We start from the raw sequence: 19,574 nt of genomic DNA, 5'->3' as shown, positions 1-19,574 counted from the left end.
TTCTTGGTCATATCATTAAAGGTGCCGTACCAATCCAGGGCCATTTTAGTTTTCGTTGTCTAAACTGCAACATGTGTGCTGTGTGTTCAGTATCTGGACATGACCCAGATTCAAAATGTACGTACATTTTCCCACCAGTCACTTGTGACCTCAGCACCTACAGCTTGCCACTTTGGTCAGTGTTCCCACAGCCCACTAGGGGATCTCCATATAACAAATAAAGGTCAGCACTAGTCATAGGGAGTGCTAGCAGTCAGCGTGTGAACAGTTAATTTGTGTGTGGATCCGGAGGGTCTTTGTCACGTCTGGAAAAAAAAAAAATACCCTCATGATGTCATCAAGGTAATAACAGTTCACGATGGAGGCGGCAAATTAGTGCGTTACAGTCTGTGGTGTGGGGTTAAAAAGATTCTCGAGTGGGGAGTATCTCATAAACAATGGTACTGGTTGCACTGTGGAAAGTCTTGCATCCTTTGTTTGTGAAGCCTCACCCATGATGAAAGATGTTTTTAGCCAGTGTGTACCATGGATTTACTCTTACCCGTCTATTCACTGCCATGCCGTTTCCAGAGGCTGCGCTGCTTGTAGCAGATGCTGGGGAGAAACTACCTGCTCACAACACATCTTCTTTCCACAAACCGCAATCTTTAGATCAATTATTTTAAACGTGTATTTTTGAGGATGGCACAAAGGTGACAGTGGCATGGAAAAACTCCCTTTTACGGAAAGAAACCCTGAGCAGAACCCAGGTCATGTAGGGGGATCCATCTGTTTGAGGTTGGCTGGGTAGATGCAGAAAAAGAGAGAGAAGAGAGCAGGAGGAACAGGAGAAACATACTGTACATCTCTCATAGGAATACATCTGACAAGTGGAATCAAGTACAAGTAATAGCACATGCAAAGGTTAGCCACCTGCTAACTGGGTTCGAAATCTGTATTCGAGGATACTTTCCAGCTGACCTATTCACTCTGCATATTCATATATGGAAGTTTGCTGGTCGGCCATACAGTACGTATTGGAACTAGAGTCCATGGCTAAATCAAAAGGCAGATAAGACATGGTGGACCACCGGACATCTTGAAAGACAGTTTACTTTCTGAAACTGGTGGTGTTTTTAAGGTTGCTGCTTGCTGCAGATTCAATTTTGTTGCAAAGAGTGGGACCCATTGATGAAAGACCTCAATGTGTTTGTGAATGAGAGCAATACAATGCGTCTAACTACAACAATTGTATTTGTGGCTTTGGTAAGTATTGCAGATGGTGTTTAACTTCCTTAAAATCACCTGGAAGAAAAGATTAGCTTTCCATACAGTAGTAAAACCTGTGACAGAGATAAAAGCTAATGGATATTTTGTTTGCTGCAACCTATCTAGCTAGCACGAACTGTAAAACTATGCACGGCATTACACGTTATGGCTGCCGTGCAAGTATGAATATGTCAGATGCACCTGATAGAGATCCCATATGCAGTTTACAAGATGGCAGTTCCAGGAAGCTAATTTCCGCCTCTACTTTCAGTCAGCACTACGTCATTTACAAAAAATTAATAATGTATCCTGATACACAGTATTTCAAACAAGAATGCAGTAAAGTAGTTTGAAACCTAGCCTGAAAACAACCTTTCTTCTTTTATATTTTCTGCAGCTGTTCTTTTTATCAGGTCTCTTCAGATGATTGTCTCTTGCATTTAGGGGTTGTTGAGCTTGATAAAAAAAATGTATTTTGTGAAATAAGGGAAGCAGTTCTCGCAGCTAGAAGGTCCTAGATTTAAATTTACAGACCTGATGAATAGATCACTTCTAATGAACTGCATAAGTGTTACAGTGGTCTGCGTGTGGAGGATGTGGACCGTGACCTTATGTGTTGAGAGCGTATTTAGCCCGAAGTCCAGACCAGGTTTGTAACTGCCGTGCTAGAAAAGACCCTGTAGTAAATTCTAGTACGTGAGACCAATGTCTAATCAGCCTCCATTCAAATGAGTGTTCCACAAGCAAAACCACTGAAATCTAAAATGCATCACATTTGTTCAGATGCCTGCCATTGACACAAATGAATGACGAACAAACCACCATCTATTTTGTGCCTCTGTCCGCATTTCCATCTGAATGATACGGCGCTATTCTTAGATCTGTGGGAGGATAGATGGGCATCATTTAGTTTTTCATTTTCAAAGGCTTCTCTCCTCATCGCTGTAAGCCATTTTCAATCGACCATTTGTTGGTGCGCGGCAAAATGCAGAGGCTAATGCTAATTATGTGCACAAAGCCTGCCGTAAATAGTGGCTCTGGAGTTCTTGAGAAAAGGATTTTGACAATGAAAATGGCTTCATGACATGCATCGCCTCTCTGTGAATAGGGCCTTATTAATATTCAGCTGAGCATCGGCTCCAAATATCTGCTAAAATCTTTGTGGATGGGTGTGAGTGTTATCTTTAGCTAATTTTAATAACATGAGACTATCAGACAACAATCCGTGACACGATGAGCTGTTTTCCGTCATAAGAACATATCTATAAATTTTCCTTAATATATCTCTTTGGTCAATGTCCACATACAGCCAAGGAGTCCAGACCTTTTCCTGACCTCTGTTAAGCCATCTCTTTTCCCATAAACATTTGTCTTGACGGTAAGGTGGAGCCCATCATGAGGTCCTCCACCTTCCTCCTCACTACTCCCCCAGACGTTCTTTGGAATTGAGATTTTTGGCATTGTGTAATTCTCCTGACTTCTGTGTTGTCACCGCCTCACAGTTTGTAACAATGTGGAAAATACACCATGGGATGAACAGCAACTCCTTCATATCTGAGGGATGATGGAATCGGTGGGATCATAACTGTTGTCTTTGACTCACTGTTAGGTTTCACCTTTACTAACATTTACACATCATAGACCAAAAGCAGTTCTGGCCAACTGAAGAATAAGCCTGTAGGCCTACATCGTATGGCCTGCATATGTGATCTTTGACATTTGACATAATGTGGCATGATGTATGCTATTCACACGCCATGCTTAACTCGGCCGCTTCACCATACTTTCAAAAAGACGTTACAGCATTTCTAAATGCCCTATGACTGTCATGCTATAATGAATTAGAAATAAAAATAGAAAGCAGCGGAAGAAACCCCCCTCTATGTGTCTTAAAATGAGCATTAAAAGCCAATAAGCAGTTTCTTGAGACCTATAACCCATCCTCAGGGTATTCCCTCTGTTTTTGCCCCAGATCAGGGAGAAAAAAAAAAAGGAAAAAGGAGTGACTACTCCGGTTTGTTAGTCACTGGAGAGCTGCAACAGCAGATTTCCTGATTAAACAAGCATGCACTAATCACTAATGGAGCTGTGCTGCAGGATTAAATCAGAGGGACGTCAGAATAATAACTGAACGAGCGAAGGAGAATGAGGAGGATGTCACAGGCATGACTCACTTTTTTCCCTTTCTTTTTTATTTCATTTTTTTATTCCATATTTTCAGGTACACTGCAGCGAATGTTGCTGTCATACTAGCTTTGTCTCACTTTGTAGTTACCAATAACATCCTTAAAGTCAAGTGGTCGCACAAACTCCGACTAAAAACTAATCAGAACTGATCCCAGAATCATGAATAGGTCTTAGCTACGCTGAAATCTCTAATTTAAACATTTAAAGGATACTATGTTTTATGTAATAAACATTAAAAATTTGAATTTCCAGGCTAATTGTTGTCTGTTTTGTTTTTTACCCTATCAGTGCTCTGGGAGGCTCATCAGCACTTCATATCCCAGCATTTCCCAGTGGAGGATGCCTAATTGACTATGTCCCTCAAGTGTGTCAGTTACTTACCAACAAGGTAAGTGTTTGTCATAAGTCTTTTCTACTTCTGGTGAGATTAGATTTTCTTGTGTAATGTGCATATTATTTTACATTATTTGCAACCCCTTGGTATTATGTTATTATTTATAGTATTTGGTATAGGAACTGCGTGACAGGTAGATGAATCATTTATTGCGTATTTGTAAAGCTTGGTGCAGCAAAGCATGCGTCCACTGAGGGGTGTTTTCAGTCAAGCTGTGCATGCGTGTGTTTACACACATGTGTCTGGCATCTGCCGACGTGGGCGTACTGGCCAACCTCCATAGGTTGTCTGAGTGCTCGTTGGCCTCTGCAGGTTGACAAGTAGATGCAGTGTGGACACGCTGTAATGCCATTTCTTTGAAGGCACATGCCCATCCCCCGTAACCTAGCCCTCCATCTCTTCCTGTTCACCTAGAGTCTTACCAGCATAATCAGTGTCTGCAACACTTGTGTCCCTGACTGACCTCCATGTCTCAGGTTGTTCACGTCAAGGAGTGTCAAAGCCGTTCCCTACAATTTCCTGAAAGAGGCCACTGCCTGTGCTTGGAAAGGCTTGTTGAAAAGCAGTGTCAGTATCAGATAAAGGGAGAGGGAGTCAAAGGAGCAGGAGCCTTGTTCAGAATGTCACCATCTCTGTTTTAGACAGACAGCTACAAAATGCTTGGTGCAAGACATGTACCACTTTAACCTGCATCACTCAAACAGATTTAACACGGCCACTGGCTCCTTTCAGTATGCAAAGTAGAAGTGCACTGCACGCATCTGAAGTTTTTGTGTTGATAATAGTGCAAAGTCACCGATGGGCGATTGCAAAGCGCTTAGGAGTGTGGTTCCAATAAGGCACTCAGCACCTGAACTGAATCTGGAAAGTTGAAGAAGTAGAACACGTACACATTACAGTTTACTCCTTTCTTAAACACCAGTAGGAATTTAACAGTCTTTTTCTCATCTACAACATGATCTGCAGTGCTAAAAAGTCACTCGGTATCACAGAGGTAGACTCGTGCTACTTGGGCCAGAGCGGAAAAGCAGCTTTTGTTGTCCTGCCAAGTGACAAGCAGCTTTCTGTTGTGAGGGATGACTGGTTCCTATAGGCAGAGGTTCATCTCTGATGATGCACCAGCATACATAGCATGTAAGCAGGTGATACTTTCTCTGAGGGTACAGGGACGCTATGTACTGCTGCTCTGGTACAGCAGCCAGGACACCACAAAGCAAAGAGTCAATTTTGGGTGTCCGCTGGGAAATAATCTCACAATTCTTGTGTCATCTGATCAACTTTTCTAATTGGCTGTTATAGAGGTTGCCATTCAAACTATTTAGGTAGACTATAATCATCCAATAATGATCCATGGCCGACTGATTGGATCACATATATTTGAAACCACTATTGGTCCCTGCCAAGATCTCAGACAGCAACCGGGGTAGTAGGTTTACAGGGAGTGAGCAGGCCAGATATAGACAGGAGGCTGACCACTCATGAAACTGTTATTCACGCATTGTTCACCCCAGGTGTCTCATAATTACTGTATATAGTAAATAAAAGGGGACCCTAAATAGACCCCTGGGGAACCCCACAAAGAGAAAAAAGGAGGAGAAGAGGTGCATGCTTTCCAACACTCCTGTTTTTCCCAGGCCAATTCCAATTCAATTCAAGGGCCATCTACAGTTTACTATGGTTAACTGTCATACACAGTTCCACGAGTTACCCAAGTTTCCAGATTGTCTTGTGAGGCACATTCTACATGCATAATCCACACCCTGCACACAATTTTGACCCATCTGCATTTTGACAACCCGCATCCCTATTTCAGGGGCATATATATGCAGGTCTGAAAGAATTCTGAAAGAATTGGGTAGCTACTGTCAAAATGTCAGTGAAGGACAGCCCTCCACCTGAAAACCCAAATACACCTGTAAGTTGCACTGAACAATTTCCATTTATATTTATATCCCCTTGTCATCATGTTAGCAGCCATGCCTTTAGAAAAAAATAGCCCAAAAAAATCAGCCTTCATCAACAGACAGACAGGGGAAGAAAAAATGTCTCAATGGCAGAACAGACAATCAGTCTCAACCTCAGTCTGTATTTCTGTAAATATTTTAATTTTAAGCAAAGACATTACATACAGTATATATAAGAAAAGACAGATATTGTTGTAACACATCAGACAAAGATTTCATCTTTGCAAGGACAAGCTGTGCAGTCACTTTGTTCATTGAACAGTTATTTCCTCCCACTTATTACAGATGCAAAGATTATATTGACACAACTATACCGCCACATACTCGGCTGTGGCTGGCTATGATTGTAGTGAATGAATGGAGCACCTGGTGTCTGCAGTGTGTGTAAGGTGTAATCACCTCAGTGAACTTTCTTAAAATAATCCTTACCCACCCTTTTTGACGTGGTGGTTTATTAGGAAAGAGACTTAATTAATTAATCAAGGATTTAAATTTTTTTTTTTTTTAAAAAACTGTGGTTAATAAACTGCAAATAGCAGCTTTTAAACTTTCTCTTTATGTGTGTACTATCTCATTAGCAATCTCTTTAGAAAGCATAATTTCAATTAAATTTTCAATCTGTTCATTCATTATCTATTACTGCTAATCCTCTTGAGGGTCACTGGGGGGCTGGAGGGAGTTGGAGCCTATCACTGCTATCATTGGGTGAGAGGTGGGGTACTCCCTGGAGGCGCCAGTGCTAACCGCTAGGTCACAGTGCTGCCTGCTAATTTTCAATTAAGTGTTATATATATGGCATCAGTTGAAATTGTCTCAAGATGCTTTACAGAACCCAGAGCAAGGCGACGGTTGTGATCTCCCTTTTAACGGGGAGAAACCTTGAGCAGAAGCAAGCTCATATGGGGGTCCGACCTGCTTGATGCTAGCCAAGTAGAGAAAAAGATAGAAGAGAGCAGCAGGAGAAACGAGATGAATTCATAGATGGATCTTAATAAAGCATCCATGCAGTACATAAACAAAAAAATTAAGCTACTACAGGGTTAGTATTTATTAAGATATTGGTCAGTCCAGTCACAACATTTTAATTCATGGCCACATTGCTCTGACACTTGCAGTCGAATGTAAATAAAGTGAATTGTAAATGTAGTGTTCTAAATTATAGCAGTGTCTTTTAAAAAATAAAGCTCAAAATCGCTATAATAGCTTTTATTTCCATACACGCAAAACCGTTGGGAACGCTGCACACTCTATTCCAAATCAAAACATGAAGAAAAATATATCCAATTTGTTATTACTTTGCACAAATTGAAGAAAAAGGAATATTGGGTCAAACCAATAGAGACCCTCTCTATTGGCTCAAACCAATAGAGACAAATACACTATAACCGGCGTGTACAACATTTGCCGCCTTCGTCCACACTGTGGGATAAATTAAAGGATTATTTTATCTTATCTTGCTTTTTCACAGAATGCATGACCTCCCTAACTGAACTCCACACTGCTATTATTTTTGAACACTCTCCTTTCAATTAATGATTCAGTGACACAGAATCAGCAGCAATCAGGTCATGACTGTTGGATCTCTTGGCTTCCTATTACTCTACTACACCTACTAGTAAATTATTTGTCATCTAGAAATACAATTTCTACCAAGAACAGTGATAGATCTGGTCAGTGATGTTGGACTGCTATTATTTTTAACACAACTGTAGGTTCAACTTTGCAATAAACAAAGGGTCAAAGCCGTTACTGCATGAACTTACTTTGACTTTGATTCATCTCCATTAAATCCTCACATTTGCATTGTGCACACACAGCTTACCAGCAAAGGCCTTGTAGGTGTCAATAAATAGTAATGTATGTATGCGTGGTGTGCTGCTTGTTTCTTGCGAGTGGGACTGAATAGTTTCTGCATTTTTTTTAGCTTTCTTTTTCTCCAATGTGACGTACTAGTTGTTATGTTGTGTTTTATCCGACCACAATGCAGGACATTAGAAAAAGGTTGCTGCTTTGTAATCTAGATCTACCGAGTAACACTAACAAAATGAATCATGTGTTTGCAGAGGAGGTCAGACCAAGATTTTATTTTTTTTATATAATATGTTATCACACAGGGTTCTTGTCTGACGGAGGGGAGATTGTTAACACCATGCACTTTAATGTCTATACAAATGTGTACAGTTCAAGTCTGCAATCAAATTAATGTTGAGAGTACAGCACATGAATCACCAGGCTGATTAATCTATATAGTGGGTCTTACTTACTCACTGTACACGAGGGAAAGAGCAATGAGTTATGCGAGTGTATTTCTCAGAAGCTGACTAAACGGCAAACTAAAGGATGAGTCATGATATTTCTAATATGTGGCCGTATTTCTCATACTGTGTATTACTGCTTTCATCAAAATGTTATAATGAAAACATTTCATTATTCCCATCAGGAATCAAGTGGACTCGGAAATCCATTGAATTTGATTGTCAATTTATAGTCCGATATCAAATCAGCCCCAAGCCGGGGGTGGTGTGAATGCGTCTGTGACAGAGAGAGATTTCTTAATAACGCAAGCACTTCCGGTGTTCTTGCATCATTCTCCCCACAGACACATGCACAAACACAATAAATGGATGCGGGGGCGAGGGAGTCATGGGTGCGGGCAGGTTTGAATACCTGCAGAGCAAGATCACCTATCTTGCATCACTCAAACCTCCAGGCAGCCAATAGAAGGACTTGGCAGCAAGACACAGTGACAGTGGGGGCAGGAAATCCTTTCTCAGTATGGGTGTGAAAGTTCAGTGATCCACAGTTCCCTTAAAACACACATACATGCACTGTGTAGCTAAATAAACAGCTTATTCAGTATGTGGCCTTGCAGCTTTTGAGAAAGCTAAATTGCCGCCTCCACTGTTCCATATAAACATAATTGAACAGGAGGCTGAGTCACAATGCGTGTCTGTGTTTAAGAGTTCTTGCAGAGATGAGACCCATCAAACACACAACTGTGTGTATCAGAGATTACTACTTTCCCCTTTCACAAAACACCGTCATTCATACAAGGTTGATGACTAATCACAAATATGCAGAGGCAATACCATCTCTAGCTTAATCATGATATATCCTACCCTCAAATGAACCAGGCAGCCTTACTGCATGCCTGTGACTGCTCAGACCTGGGACTAATAATCATCGACTTTTAGGCATTACAGACACACTGACACCAATATCACATTACATTATCACATTATTCTTACATTGTACTACGGGTTCAGTTTACTTCTCAATAAAGATATGTGAACTTCATCTTTCAGTTCATCCTTCAAGTTGTCCAGATTATAGCCGCGATTGAAAACTATTAGCGATATGTTTTCCATAGCTAGATGCAGTAGAAACCTATTTGTGATATGTTGCAAAGAATCCTCCAGGAAACTGGTTATAAGAGGTTGCAAATCTACCTTGTAAGCTTGGCAAAATGTGTTCCTGATTGAAGAATAGTTCAGGTTTATTTCAACCTGGCATATTTCCCATTTGAAATGTGCCAGGAATAGGGCAAAGATGTACTGTTTACATGTCAGGCTGTGGATGGCTTTCCATTTAGGCTTTCCAGTCAGATGATAGAGACTCCGGCTGTGAGTAATTGCTGTGCAAGATGACCAGAACACTACTCCTTGACACTGAATTCTTTTTATTCCCGGATTGTTTTTTGTTGTTTTTTTTTAAACCCCAGGGCTAAATAAAATTCAACATACTTTTTTCACATTCCATTGTAATTGTCGATCACTGCGGACCCAAAGTGAATGTTGGTTGGAGTTACTAGTGTAACACACATATTATAATTCCTTACACAGCACTTTATGTGCTGTGATCACTTTTTTTTAACAGCATGAGCGGAGGTTTTGGCCCGTCTGTTTTTTCTCCAGCTGATTTGGGGGAGGTGAAAGGCAGTCTGCAGGACAACAATTTTGATAAGGGATGAAGGTTCATTTATTGCACTCAGGCAGCTGGAATCACTCTCTTCTCTGTGGATTTTCTTGTTTCAAGGTAACATCTTTTGCAACAAATGTTTTCCCCTCAGTCTGCACAATTACTAGTGTTCATGTTTTTTTTTGTACTTTAGCGCTAAATTATCTCTGCCCCTGTCCTTCATGTCTCCACTTACATTTAATTTACCTCCTGGTCTGTTTACTCCAGTTTGAGTGGATATGGTCAGCCATCAAGTAGAAAGGACTAGTGATCATCCTCATTCACTGTTGCAGCTTTTTGCAAGGTTGGCATGACCCATAAAGTCCACCACAACAACCACATTGATGGGAAACACACAAGACAAGCCAATCTTACCGTATAAGTAGATACAGCTGGACTTCAGATGGCAATCTCAATTTCTAAAGAATGTTGTCATTAGTACGTTGATATTACATACAGTTGCTTCATATTGTTTGATGAAAGGAATGTTTCATTTTAAGACAAATACAGTCCAGTAATCAGAGCGTCACTGGGATGGTCCTGGAGACCTTAGTGAGCGCTGTGTCTTTTTTGCCAGTTGGGTTCATTTTTGTTCATACTTCCTGCTTCACTTTCAGCAATGGCGACTGAAACTTTTGCGGTAATTTTGCCTAAGATGAGTCATACGCATGTTTGTATCTCCGAACCTCCTCAGTTAACCTTTCCTCGATGTGTTCCATCTTTATTGATCCAAAACAATCAATTCGAAAGTTGCGGAGATGGAGAAGCAGCCGGAAACACTAGTAGAAAAACGCTACTACCGAGCGGACCAATCATAGCTCTTGTAGTTTGTGTCGCCATGACACGTAGTTTCTTTTCTGGGGAAGTGCGTGTCAGACTACGGCATTAGAGTCTGCGTAGGGTCTGGGCTGTCGGCGTTGCTATGGCGTCAAATTGACACAGAAGCATAAACCGCCTATAAGTCAGCTTCTTGGCTACATGGCTGACTGCAGCCCTTTTCGCCTGCCCTGGATTCTCAACAGACAAGCGAACACTGAACTTCTTCTCTTTTGATTTGAAGATAATAAGTGAATAAAATAAAAAAATAAATAAAAATGATAATGAGCCATAAAATTTGCTGCTAGGCAACTGTTGCTGTTGCTGTCACAGAGGCTAACAGCTTAACAAATAAAAGGATGAAGCGTCTGGGAACATTTTCCTCAGACGCATTATGAAATTACAAAGAAAACACTATGCGACTGAATTACAATTTATAATAACTGTGTCAGCAAACACGTCACAGCTTGTGAACCCCATTTGCAAACTTGCAGATACCACAAGAGTGGTGTTCATATGAACATGGTAAACACGACATAATTTGAGGGCAGCAAAAGGCTAACTTAATAATGCTGCTGCTTGTACAGGCATCGAACCGGTTATGCTAGCTTGTAGTAATAAGCTAAGGCCCAACCCCCAGTCCAGAATTACACGCTCTATGTAATAGCTTTACCTGAAAGCGGCCAAACTACAACATTTGTTGAGCTTGCTAGCTTAAGGGAGCCAGGGGTTATGTGATTCATTAAAAGGTGAGAGAGCAGTAACAACGCCAGGGTCATTGAGAGAAAAAAATGGCATAAACATTTCTATACAGAGGAAACAATAATAATGTAAAGCTGCTGTAAAAATATTAGAAATGCTTTTGCCGTATTGTTTCATTGACTTATTTTTTAACCATTTATTCATGCATTTTTTTTCTTTTGCTGAATTAAGATTGATCACTCTATTCAAGTTTAAAACAAACACCCCAGCGTTTCGCCTTGAAATAAAAACAAAGATTTGAACGTTTTATCAAGAGTTGATGTTCAGGAAAAAATCTTTTGGAGACTCAATGTGAAAATGATGACTGAAATTGGGGAATTGTATAAAAGAGTAACACAGCACCTCGAGCAGACAGTCTCTTCTTGTTATATTTGACAAACTCTATGGTAGGCCTGCTTAATTGACTGTCAAATAGTAGAGCAAAAAGTACTTTTGTGACATTTAAATTTGCCTGTACAAAGATTACACGCAAAATTACTTAAAATTACTTACTTACGTCCCCGGCTATAATTTACATTCTGTCTAGGGGTGTTCTGAAAACTCTCTGTTATAATACAGTTCTGCCACCATTTGCTTTTTGTCTGTACACACACTGGGGGTTAGCTGTACCTAAGAAGCCTAATTCAGACCTGAAAGACCCTGACAAGATGTGGACAGGACATGTTTCCATTAGCACAGAAGGGAGAACGTAGTTGATGTTCATCATTCATTAACAGAATATGTAGGAATGCAGTTGGTGCCAGGCCATTCTTGCAGGTCAGCAGTCTGAGAACTATAAACATGTAATCCCAACTCATTCCAGGCTGAGCTACACCCTTAACTGCAAGTCATCTCATTGTCTCTGTACCTTTCTACTGTCACCTGCCAAAATACCATAAAATATTCTTGAAAACACTGTTGATTCCAAAAAGGGTCAAGATATGCTGCTAAAAAGTTTACTGAATTTCATTTGGAATCTATGACTTGTGTTTAGTATGAGCAGGATGTGACTAAGCAGAATATGGCTTGTAATGTACATATATTCGTTCGTTCAGTACCAGAGTTTGGTTCGGTACGCCAGAAGACTGTTGATATCTTTGTACTCGCTGTTCCATAACACAAATAATGCAAAAATTGCAATGCTGGATTTAATGGCTAATATAAATTCAGTTAGAATGTGCGCACATGGCCTGTCTGAAAATTATATTGCTGACATCTTTGATGTTTGTACTCCTCATATATTTTTTCTTATTGACAGCGTGCAGGATTTGCTCACAAATGAAAATATAGCAGCTGAACCATGACCCCTAAACGGAGGTGTATATCAGAATCAGAATCAGAATCTGAATGATTTTATTGTCCATGCATTGCATGCAGTACAGCGAGAGTTTAAAGCCATCTCCTATGTGGTTTGGTGTCAGAGCAAATGAAGACAGTGTAGTATAAAAAACACTATAAAATAGGCAAAAAAAATCACTCAACAACAACTCGACAGTAATAAATAGGTCAAAGCAGCAGGGATAAATATGTGTTAACGTGTTAGATTTTATTATGCACATATATTGCACGGTACCAGTGTCGAGTACTAATCAGATATTGCACATTGAAATTTCACATTGACATTGCACAGACCAGAGTCTCAAGCATTCAGCTCGCTTATATTGCTATACCAAAGTGTGAATGTAATGTACCGTTGTGTCCCTAATTTCTGAGCGTTATTTTTATACAGTATGAGGTGACGCAGTGCTTTATGTCTCTTCTGTGCATAGGATAAACTGATCTGTGTTCTAATAAGCAAAGCAGGAATTAGAATTAGTTAAAACATGTTTAAACAAGTGTATTAACTTAATTTAGCTCATTTAGCTTTATGTGTTTTGTTAATACAGTTTTCCTCTTCATATATCTGTCCCTCTACCATAACCCAAGATACTGATTTAATATAACTAACTCAGACTCCTGAGTCTTAACACATTTCTTTAAAGAATTATGTCTGATTTTGGTTCTTATATCCTAGCTGTGAAATGCTTTAGTAAGGGATGTCTTCATATCCAGTAGGCAGGAAGAATGATTACTGCAACAATAACTCTTACAGTGTAAATATGTGAGTATTTTTTCAGCCCCTTTCCACTCTGCAGTACCGGTGCCAGGCTGCATCAGTTATTAAAACCTGACCTGCCACTGCTATTTTGAGAAGGTCGCCCAGTGCAGCACACTTACAGTAGCTCTCCAGAGTGACCCAGATGGCCAGCCAGTACTATTAAGGCTAAAATGAATGTATTGTTGTGCTTCATTTTCTCGTGCAGTTCAGAGGTTTTGGAACGGATTCAATAGCTTACAGTTGTGGAGCGATTACTGATTTTGTTTGGAAGTGTTTGTCAGGCAGAAATTGAACAAAAATAGACCAAGCTTGAGGTTTGAAGAAAGAAAAATCCGGTGTTTGCAGGTGCATGATAATTATTGTATGATCATTTAATAATATAGTAACTGGTCCATTGTAAAAATATGCAATCAGTAATTCTAAAAACTGCACCCAGATACCCTTATGGTAAGGGCTCATAGTACATATCTGCCACATCCGCACACATCCACCTCTTGGCTGGCTACACCTCTGTTCCACTTCTCTCTCCGCTACTACAGCTGACGAAAGGCCTTATCATTCAACTTTGTCAACAATTTATTATAGAAAAATGACGTCAGACATTCAATACTTCTCTGGTGAGATTGTCACCACCGACTGTATTTCACATCCTCTGTTTGGTATGGTTTTGAGTGTCGAAGCCACTCATATAATATGCCTTTCACCCGTTTTTGATGTGGTTTGTGACAGACAAGTGCTGTCTGTCACAAACACCAGCCCGTTCAGACCTCACTGCAGTCAACTTGGCCGTCCTGTGGGTGTACGGCGAGCCACAGCATTGACCTTTGGTACATATTTATACAGTTCTGGGTGTGTCTAGATTTCAACATATATGCTATAGTCTGAAGTCTGAAGTTCTTTACCATTATCATTATTCATAGAAACCCATCAGTTGAAATATGTTTGCTTTTTCTGTGTCCTGCCTGTACTAAACCTTTTACTGCTCTGTCTAGGTGCAGTATGTCATCCAAGGCTATCACAAGAGGAGAGAATACATCGCTGCTTTTCTCAGCCACTTTGGAACGTGAGTCATGGACTGCATCCTCCGCTGAAGTGATCATAGGATGCATTCATTAGCCATTCATTTGGAGACATGACTATAATCTATCAGCCTGGAAGCCAGACCAACTTCCCCACCTATAAATGTTTTGTGGGAGAAGAGTAACGGCAACTGCAAGCAAGCTGTTTAGAGTCCACTATCACATCTGTTGTAAAAGATCGCAAAGATTGCACAAAAGTTACCTTTTTTCTTTTTTTGAGAAGCACAGGGTTTTTGCTCTTCTCTCTATGGGGTTCGGCAAAAGCTTAATTTGCTGTGTTGACAACTTTGTGTTTGTCAGCATACGTCACATGATTTGTGGCTCTGGTTGGTTATAGGAAGTTTTTTTTTTTCTCTGCATCAACTGAAACACGCCCCATAATGAAATACAGATTCACATTCTGTTAAGAATATGAGTCTGGCTATGTCAAGCTAATAATCTGTGTATCTATTTCAGAGGGGTGGTGGAGTATGATGCTGAGGGGTTCACAAAACTCACCCTTCTACTCATGTGGAAAGACTTTTGCTTCCTTGTGCATGGTAGGAAAGTTACACATACACAGTTCAGCCATGTTTTGGATTGCTTTTGATTGAGTTACAATCCAGTCCTCTTTTTCTCTCTCTTCTTTCTGTCTCTCTGCACCCTGTAGTGGACCTCCCACTGTACTTCCCCAGGGACCAGCCCACTCTCACCTTTCAGTCTGTGTATCACTTCACCAACAGTGGTCAGCTCTATTCTCAGGTGCAGAAGTCATACCCCTACAGCCCGCGCTGGGACGGCAATGAGATGGCCAAGAGGGCAAAGTATGTAAAACCTCCTTTAGGATTTTATTATTTAAATGTTGAATTTAAATATCTGAACACCTTCACGCGTTATTAAAACATGCTACATGAAACATGATATGCATACGTAGTTGAGGTCAGATACACTGGGCACGAAGCAGCAGAATGTGTTCCTTTTCCTTTAAAGTCCCTGTCAAGCTGTTGGTGATCGGTCATTTATCAAGAGTGCTGTTATGATATGCAGCAGATTTAACAGAGAGGGGCCCCTTTGTGGACACTGTGTGGCATACAGGCCATTTATTGATTCACAGATTTGATCCAACCCTCAGTACACATAAACGTCTATGACCCCATCAGAGCAAATCTATTGTTTGCGCCTTGCATGGCAGAGGTTAATAGCGGCTGTAAATATTTGAGACACAAACGGCTATAGGAAAAAATACATAATCTGTTTGAACCATAGATTATGTTGGTGTAGACTTTGTTCCATACACATTGACTTGCCTGTTTAGTCGTGCCTATGTGCATGAATTTGACTGTGAGACCTTTGGCCTAGCTAAGGAAAATTACTGTATTTGTTATTTTATTATTTTGATTATCATTATTTTTTAACCTGGGCCTTATTCCCGGTATTGTGGCCACTATGGATTCGGGTCATGGTGACTTTGCACTTGCCTCCTAAGAGGAAAAACATTTCCTGCAAGACAAGTTATTCCTTGCCAACCTCACCTTAGTGCTTGCTCTGGGGATTGCAGGCTCTGTGTTCTGTAAAACGTCTTCATTTGGATTGTTACTGGTGCTATATAATTATTGAATTGAATTTCATGGTGCCTAAAGCATGAACCATAAATATTTCCAAAGAAAAATTAACTCAACTGAAAACTCTTTGTCCTTAATACAGTTCTATTCTATTCTAAATCATCTGTGTTAATATTTGCACCTGATGTTGACTCAGTTTCAGTCAAATTTTAGTCATTACTTTTCGGTTTATTTTAGCCTAGTTTTTGTCTCTGACACTGTAGTCACAAGATTATTGTAAAAGGCTCACTGTTCCTGTTCTTTATCATTTACTCTGCCCACTATCCACTTAATGTGATCATTCCTGAGCTCCAGTCGTTTGAATGGAGCCCCTCTCCTTGGTCCTTCTTTAGCGTTAGCGTTAGCATTTGCATTAGCATTAGCATTAGCATTAGCGCACTAGCTAGCCACTTCTCCTCCCAAGTAGCCTTCAGAAGATAATTCCCTTACCTGTTCACTAAAATCCTGTTTACCGCCTGGGTCAACACGGGCAACATTAGCATTGAAATATTCCATTAGCAAACAGCTAAATGACGATTTGGGCGGAGCACTTTTTTTAATTCTAGAACTTACCTTTTTTATATATACACAGTGGCTTCTGTCATGAAAAATACCAATATTTCTCACTCTTTATTTATTCGTTTATAAAATTTACACTGAAACTCCTCCCTTTCATTTCCTGTTTTGCTAACTCTATAGCAATCTACTCTCTGGCCAACCACTCTGCTAGCTAAGCGAGAAACTAGCCAACTGCATACTCAGCTGCAGTAAGAATGAACTTGCATTACAATGTCAGTCAAATTTTGCTAGAAGAACATGAATGTATTAAATATTGAAATCGTACACGCCCTTTGTGCAAATTCTTCCTCCCTGAGATGTAGTCTATTGAAAAATATAGTTTGTAAGCTTAAGAGGTCTAGACAAGAGACAGCGTCACTTATCTCTTCGTATGGAACAAATAAGATATGACATGTTCAATTGCCAGGCTCTGAGGTGCTGGCAGCTGCATTCTTTTACCTTTAGACAATGCCAGGTTAGCTGCGACGCCCTTGCTTCCAGACTTTATTACAACCCAGCTGGAGGATCCGGCTTCATCTTCAGTCTTCCCCCTTAAATTTGGCACCAAGGCAATTAGGTGCATTTTCCAAACCGCCTAAAGTCTATCCTGATGCAAACATGTTCAAGGTTGAGGCTGAATACCATTGCAGTGTAGAGCTATGTATCATCTTCACCAAGTAAAAACATTCCGCTTTTTATTTACGCCTTGATGCACACTGAGCCTAGGAGTGACCCACTGGATTTGTTGGAAACACAATTATTGTCACATTTTGCTTTATCTGACATACTTTCCCTCTCTCTCTCTCTCTCTCTCTCTCTCTCTCTCTCTCTCTCTCTCTCACTCTCTCTCTCACCCACTCTCAGGGCATACTTCAAGAGCTTCATCCCTCAGTTCCAAGAGGGGGCCTTTGCCAATGGAAAACTCTAGTACACTCTTTCGCTTAATGACATGCCTGGAGAGCTGCCTGTGGGAGTGTCTTTGTGAGTGTGTGTTTGTGCGTGCCATTGTGCACCTGTATATGAGTGTGCGCATCTGTGAAGTGTACTGTAGTGCAACAGTACAGTGAGAATGACGGTGTGCTTCCTGCACAGACTCTGTGAATCCCATCTCAAAATTACTGCTTCTTGGTCAGTACCTTCACATTTTAATTGTAGTTGTAGAAAGCAGCCTTTTTACTGTAGAATGTAGTCGTACAGGCGCTGCAGCACGCTGCAGCCGAAAGTCAGGCCCAGTCACAATTGATTCGAACTATTTCCAGCACTGTAAAAGGCCTTTATTTTGAAAAGAAACTCCAAACTCTGGCAGAAGCTTAATTTGACATCCAGTACTGTACAATTAGTCTGTTGGATCTAACAGTAAGTAGTGTTGTATTGTTGTGTTTCGCCAGTGACGCCTGGCTTCAAGCCACAGATGACTTGACTCACAACACTCCATCCAGAGATACTGTGAAGTGAACACATATTAGCGTATTAGCATACATGAACATTACAAAGAGCTGTCCGGACAATGCAAAATGTCTTTGTTTACTGTTCGCTTCTTTTTCACTCACGTGATTTGTCATGTTTGGCTCCACTATGAATTTTAAATTGACCTGCAACTTCCATTTTGAATCATTAAAATGTCGTATGTGTTATTTGTGAAGTCTTTTACTGACAAATTGACTGCTCTGTTACTGACAAACGTGTTTCTCAGAATTTCTATCCAGTAAAAAGAATGTGCATACCCTGACAGTGTGTCATTGCATTATGTTTGGTTTACATCATGGTTGCCAGACCAGCAGTTAAATCAAATAGTTTGGGCGGCCTTTATGTAGTGATGGACAGAAGAGTAACAGCGACCTAGTCATTCATGCGAATGCTCTGAGCGCCGTGGAGTTGAATTTGTTTGCAACAAAACGGCTGCCATCAGAGAGGTGAGCTGTTTAGAGTCTGCTATCAAGTCTGTTGTAAAAGATACTAACAGAAAAATAACTTGAGGAGAGGATGAAGGATTAAGCAAACCAAGCAAATGTTTATGACCTCATAAAAAGAAAATATTAGAAGGGGTCCCCCCAGAAGGCTAACTATTGGCATATTTTGCAACATAACCATGAACCCCACTTCAACTTTTGATGGCCCTACATGCATACTCCACGACCCCCCCATGGAGGGCTCTTTCTGTCCACCCTACTATAGATTTCACTAGTTTGGACTGAGAGAAGGATAGCATCAACATGTCTTGGCTTGGGCTCCCCCCGGGAACTAGGATCACCACCGGTCATGTTTATTCTCTAATTCCAAGCAGCACTCGGATGAAGAACCAGATCGCATTTATTTATCGCTGTCTCAATATACAGAACTTAGTTACTCAAGTACTATATTAATCATCACGTGTGTGCGCTATTCAAGTTTAAAATGTTAGCATGGTAACATTTGCCAATTATATAACACTATTCACAAAGCAGAGCTGAAAATTAAATGTGTTATAGTTCTCGATAATTACTTTGCCAGTTATGGAGAACATCAATGCTGTTTCCAAGTCTGGCAAATGAAAAATAACTAATGAATGATAAGTCGGGGTGAACAAATTCATTAGCATCCACTGAATGCCTCTACCAAATTAGCTGATGTTCATCAAGGCCATGCTGCTAGTGTGGCCAAATACAAAAGCTGAACATGTACCACGAATAACATGTTACTCCTTCTTTTTTTGCTGGCTAACAAATTCTAAAATGACTCTGTATGTGGATGCATGTTCAAGTGAACACCTTAATATCTCTAATTCATTTCCAAGCCCAAGACGCTGCTGTTTTTTTCTTTTGCAGCCTCCCAGTGTGCTTGTGTAATGTGGAGCCACAGCACAGAGAGGATGAGTGTGTGTTCACACACGCCGATGCGCAGTTGTGCACGTGTGTGCTTGAGCGAGGCAGAGTGTGTGCTTGCTTGTTTTCATCATTAAATATGAGGGTCATA

At 40.5% G+C, this 19,574-nt stretch overlaps 1 protein-coding gene across 1 annotated transcript in view; it reads left to right on the top strand.

Moving 5' to 3' along the window:
• Nucleotides 1–19,313, top strand: part of babam2 (BRISC and BRCA1 A complex member 2) — an 86,629-nt gene extending 67,316 nt beyond the window's left edge. Inside the window, exons 8-12 of the mRNA XM_084569005.1 lie at nucleotides 3,724–3,823; nucleotides 14,398–14,468; nucleotides 14,941–15,023; nucleotides 15,134–15,287; nucleotides 17,487–19,313. Coding sequence (XP_084425131.1) covers nucleotides 3,724–3,823; nucleotides 14,398–14,468; nucleotides 14,941–15,023; nucleotides 15,134–15,287; nucleotides 17,487–17,550 — 472 coding nt within the window. The 3' untranslated portion in view covers nucleotides 17,551–19,313. The remainder of the gene's footprint in view (nucleotides 1–3,723; nucleotides 3,824–14,397; nucleotides 14,469–14,940; nucleotides 15,024–15,133; nucleotides 15,288–17,486) is intronic.
• The last annotated feature ends 261 nt before the right edge of the window (nucleotides 19,314–19,574 follow it).

The sequence above is a fragment of the Chelon labrosus genome, assembly GCF_963514085.1.
Source record: "Chelon labrosus genome assembly, chromosome: 20".
NCBI classification, from domain to species: Eukaryota; Metazoa; Chordata; class Actinopteri; order Mugiliformes; family Mugilidae; genus Chelon; species Chelon labrosus.
Note: the sequence above shows the minus strand (reverse complement) of the source record. Positions and strands in the feature narration are given on the sequence as shown.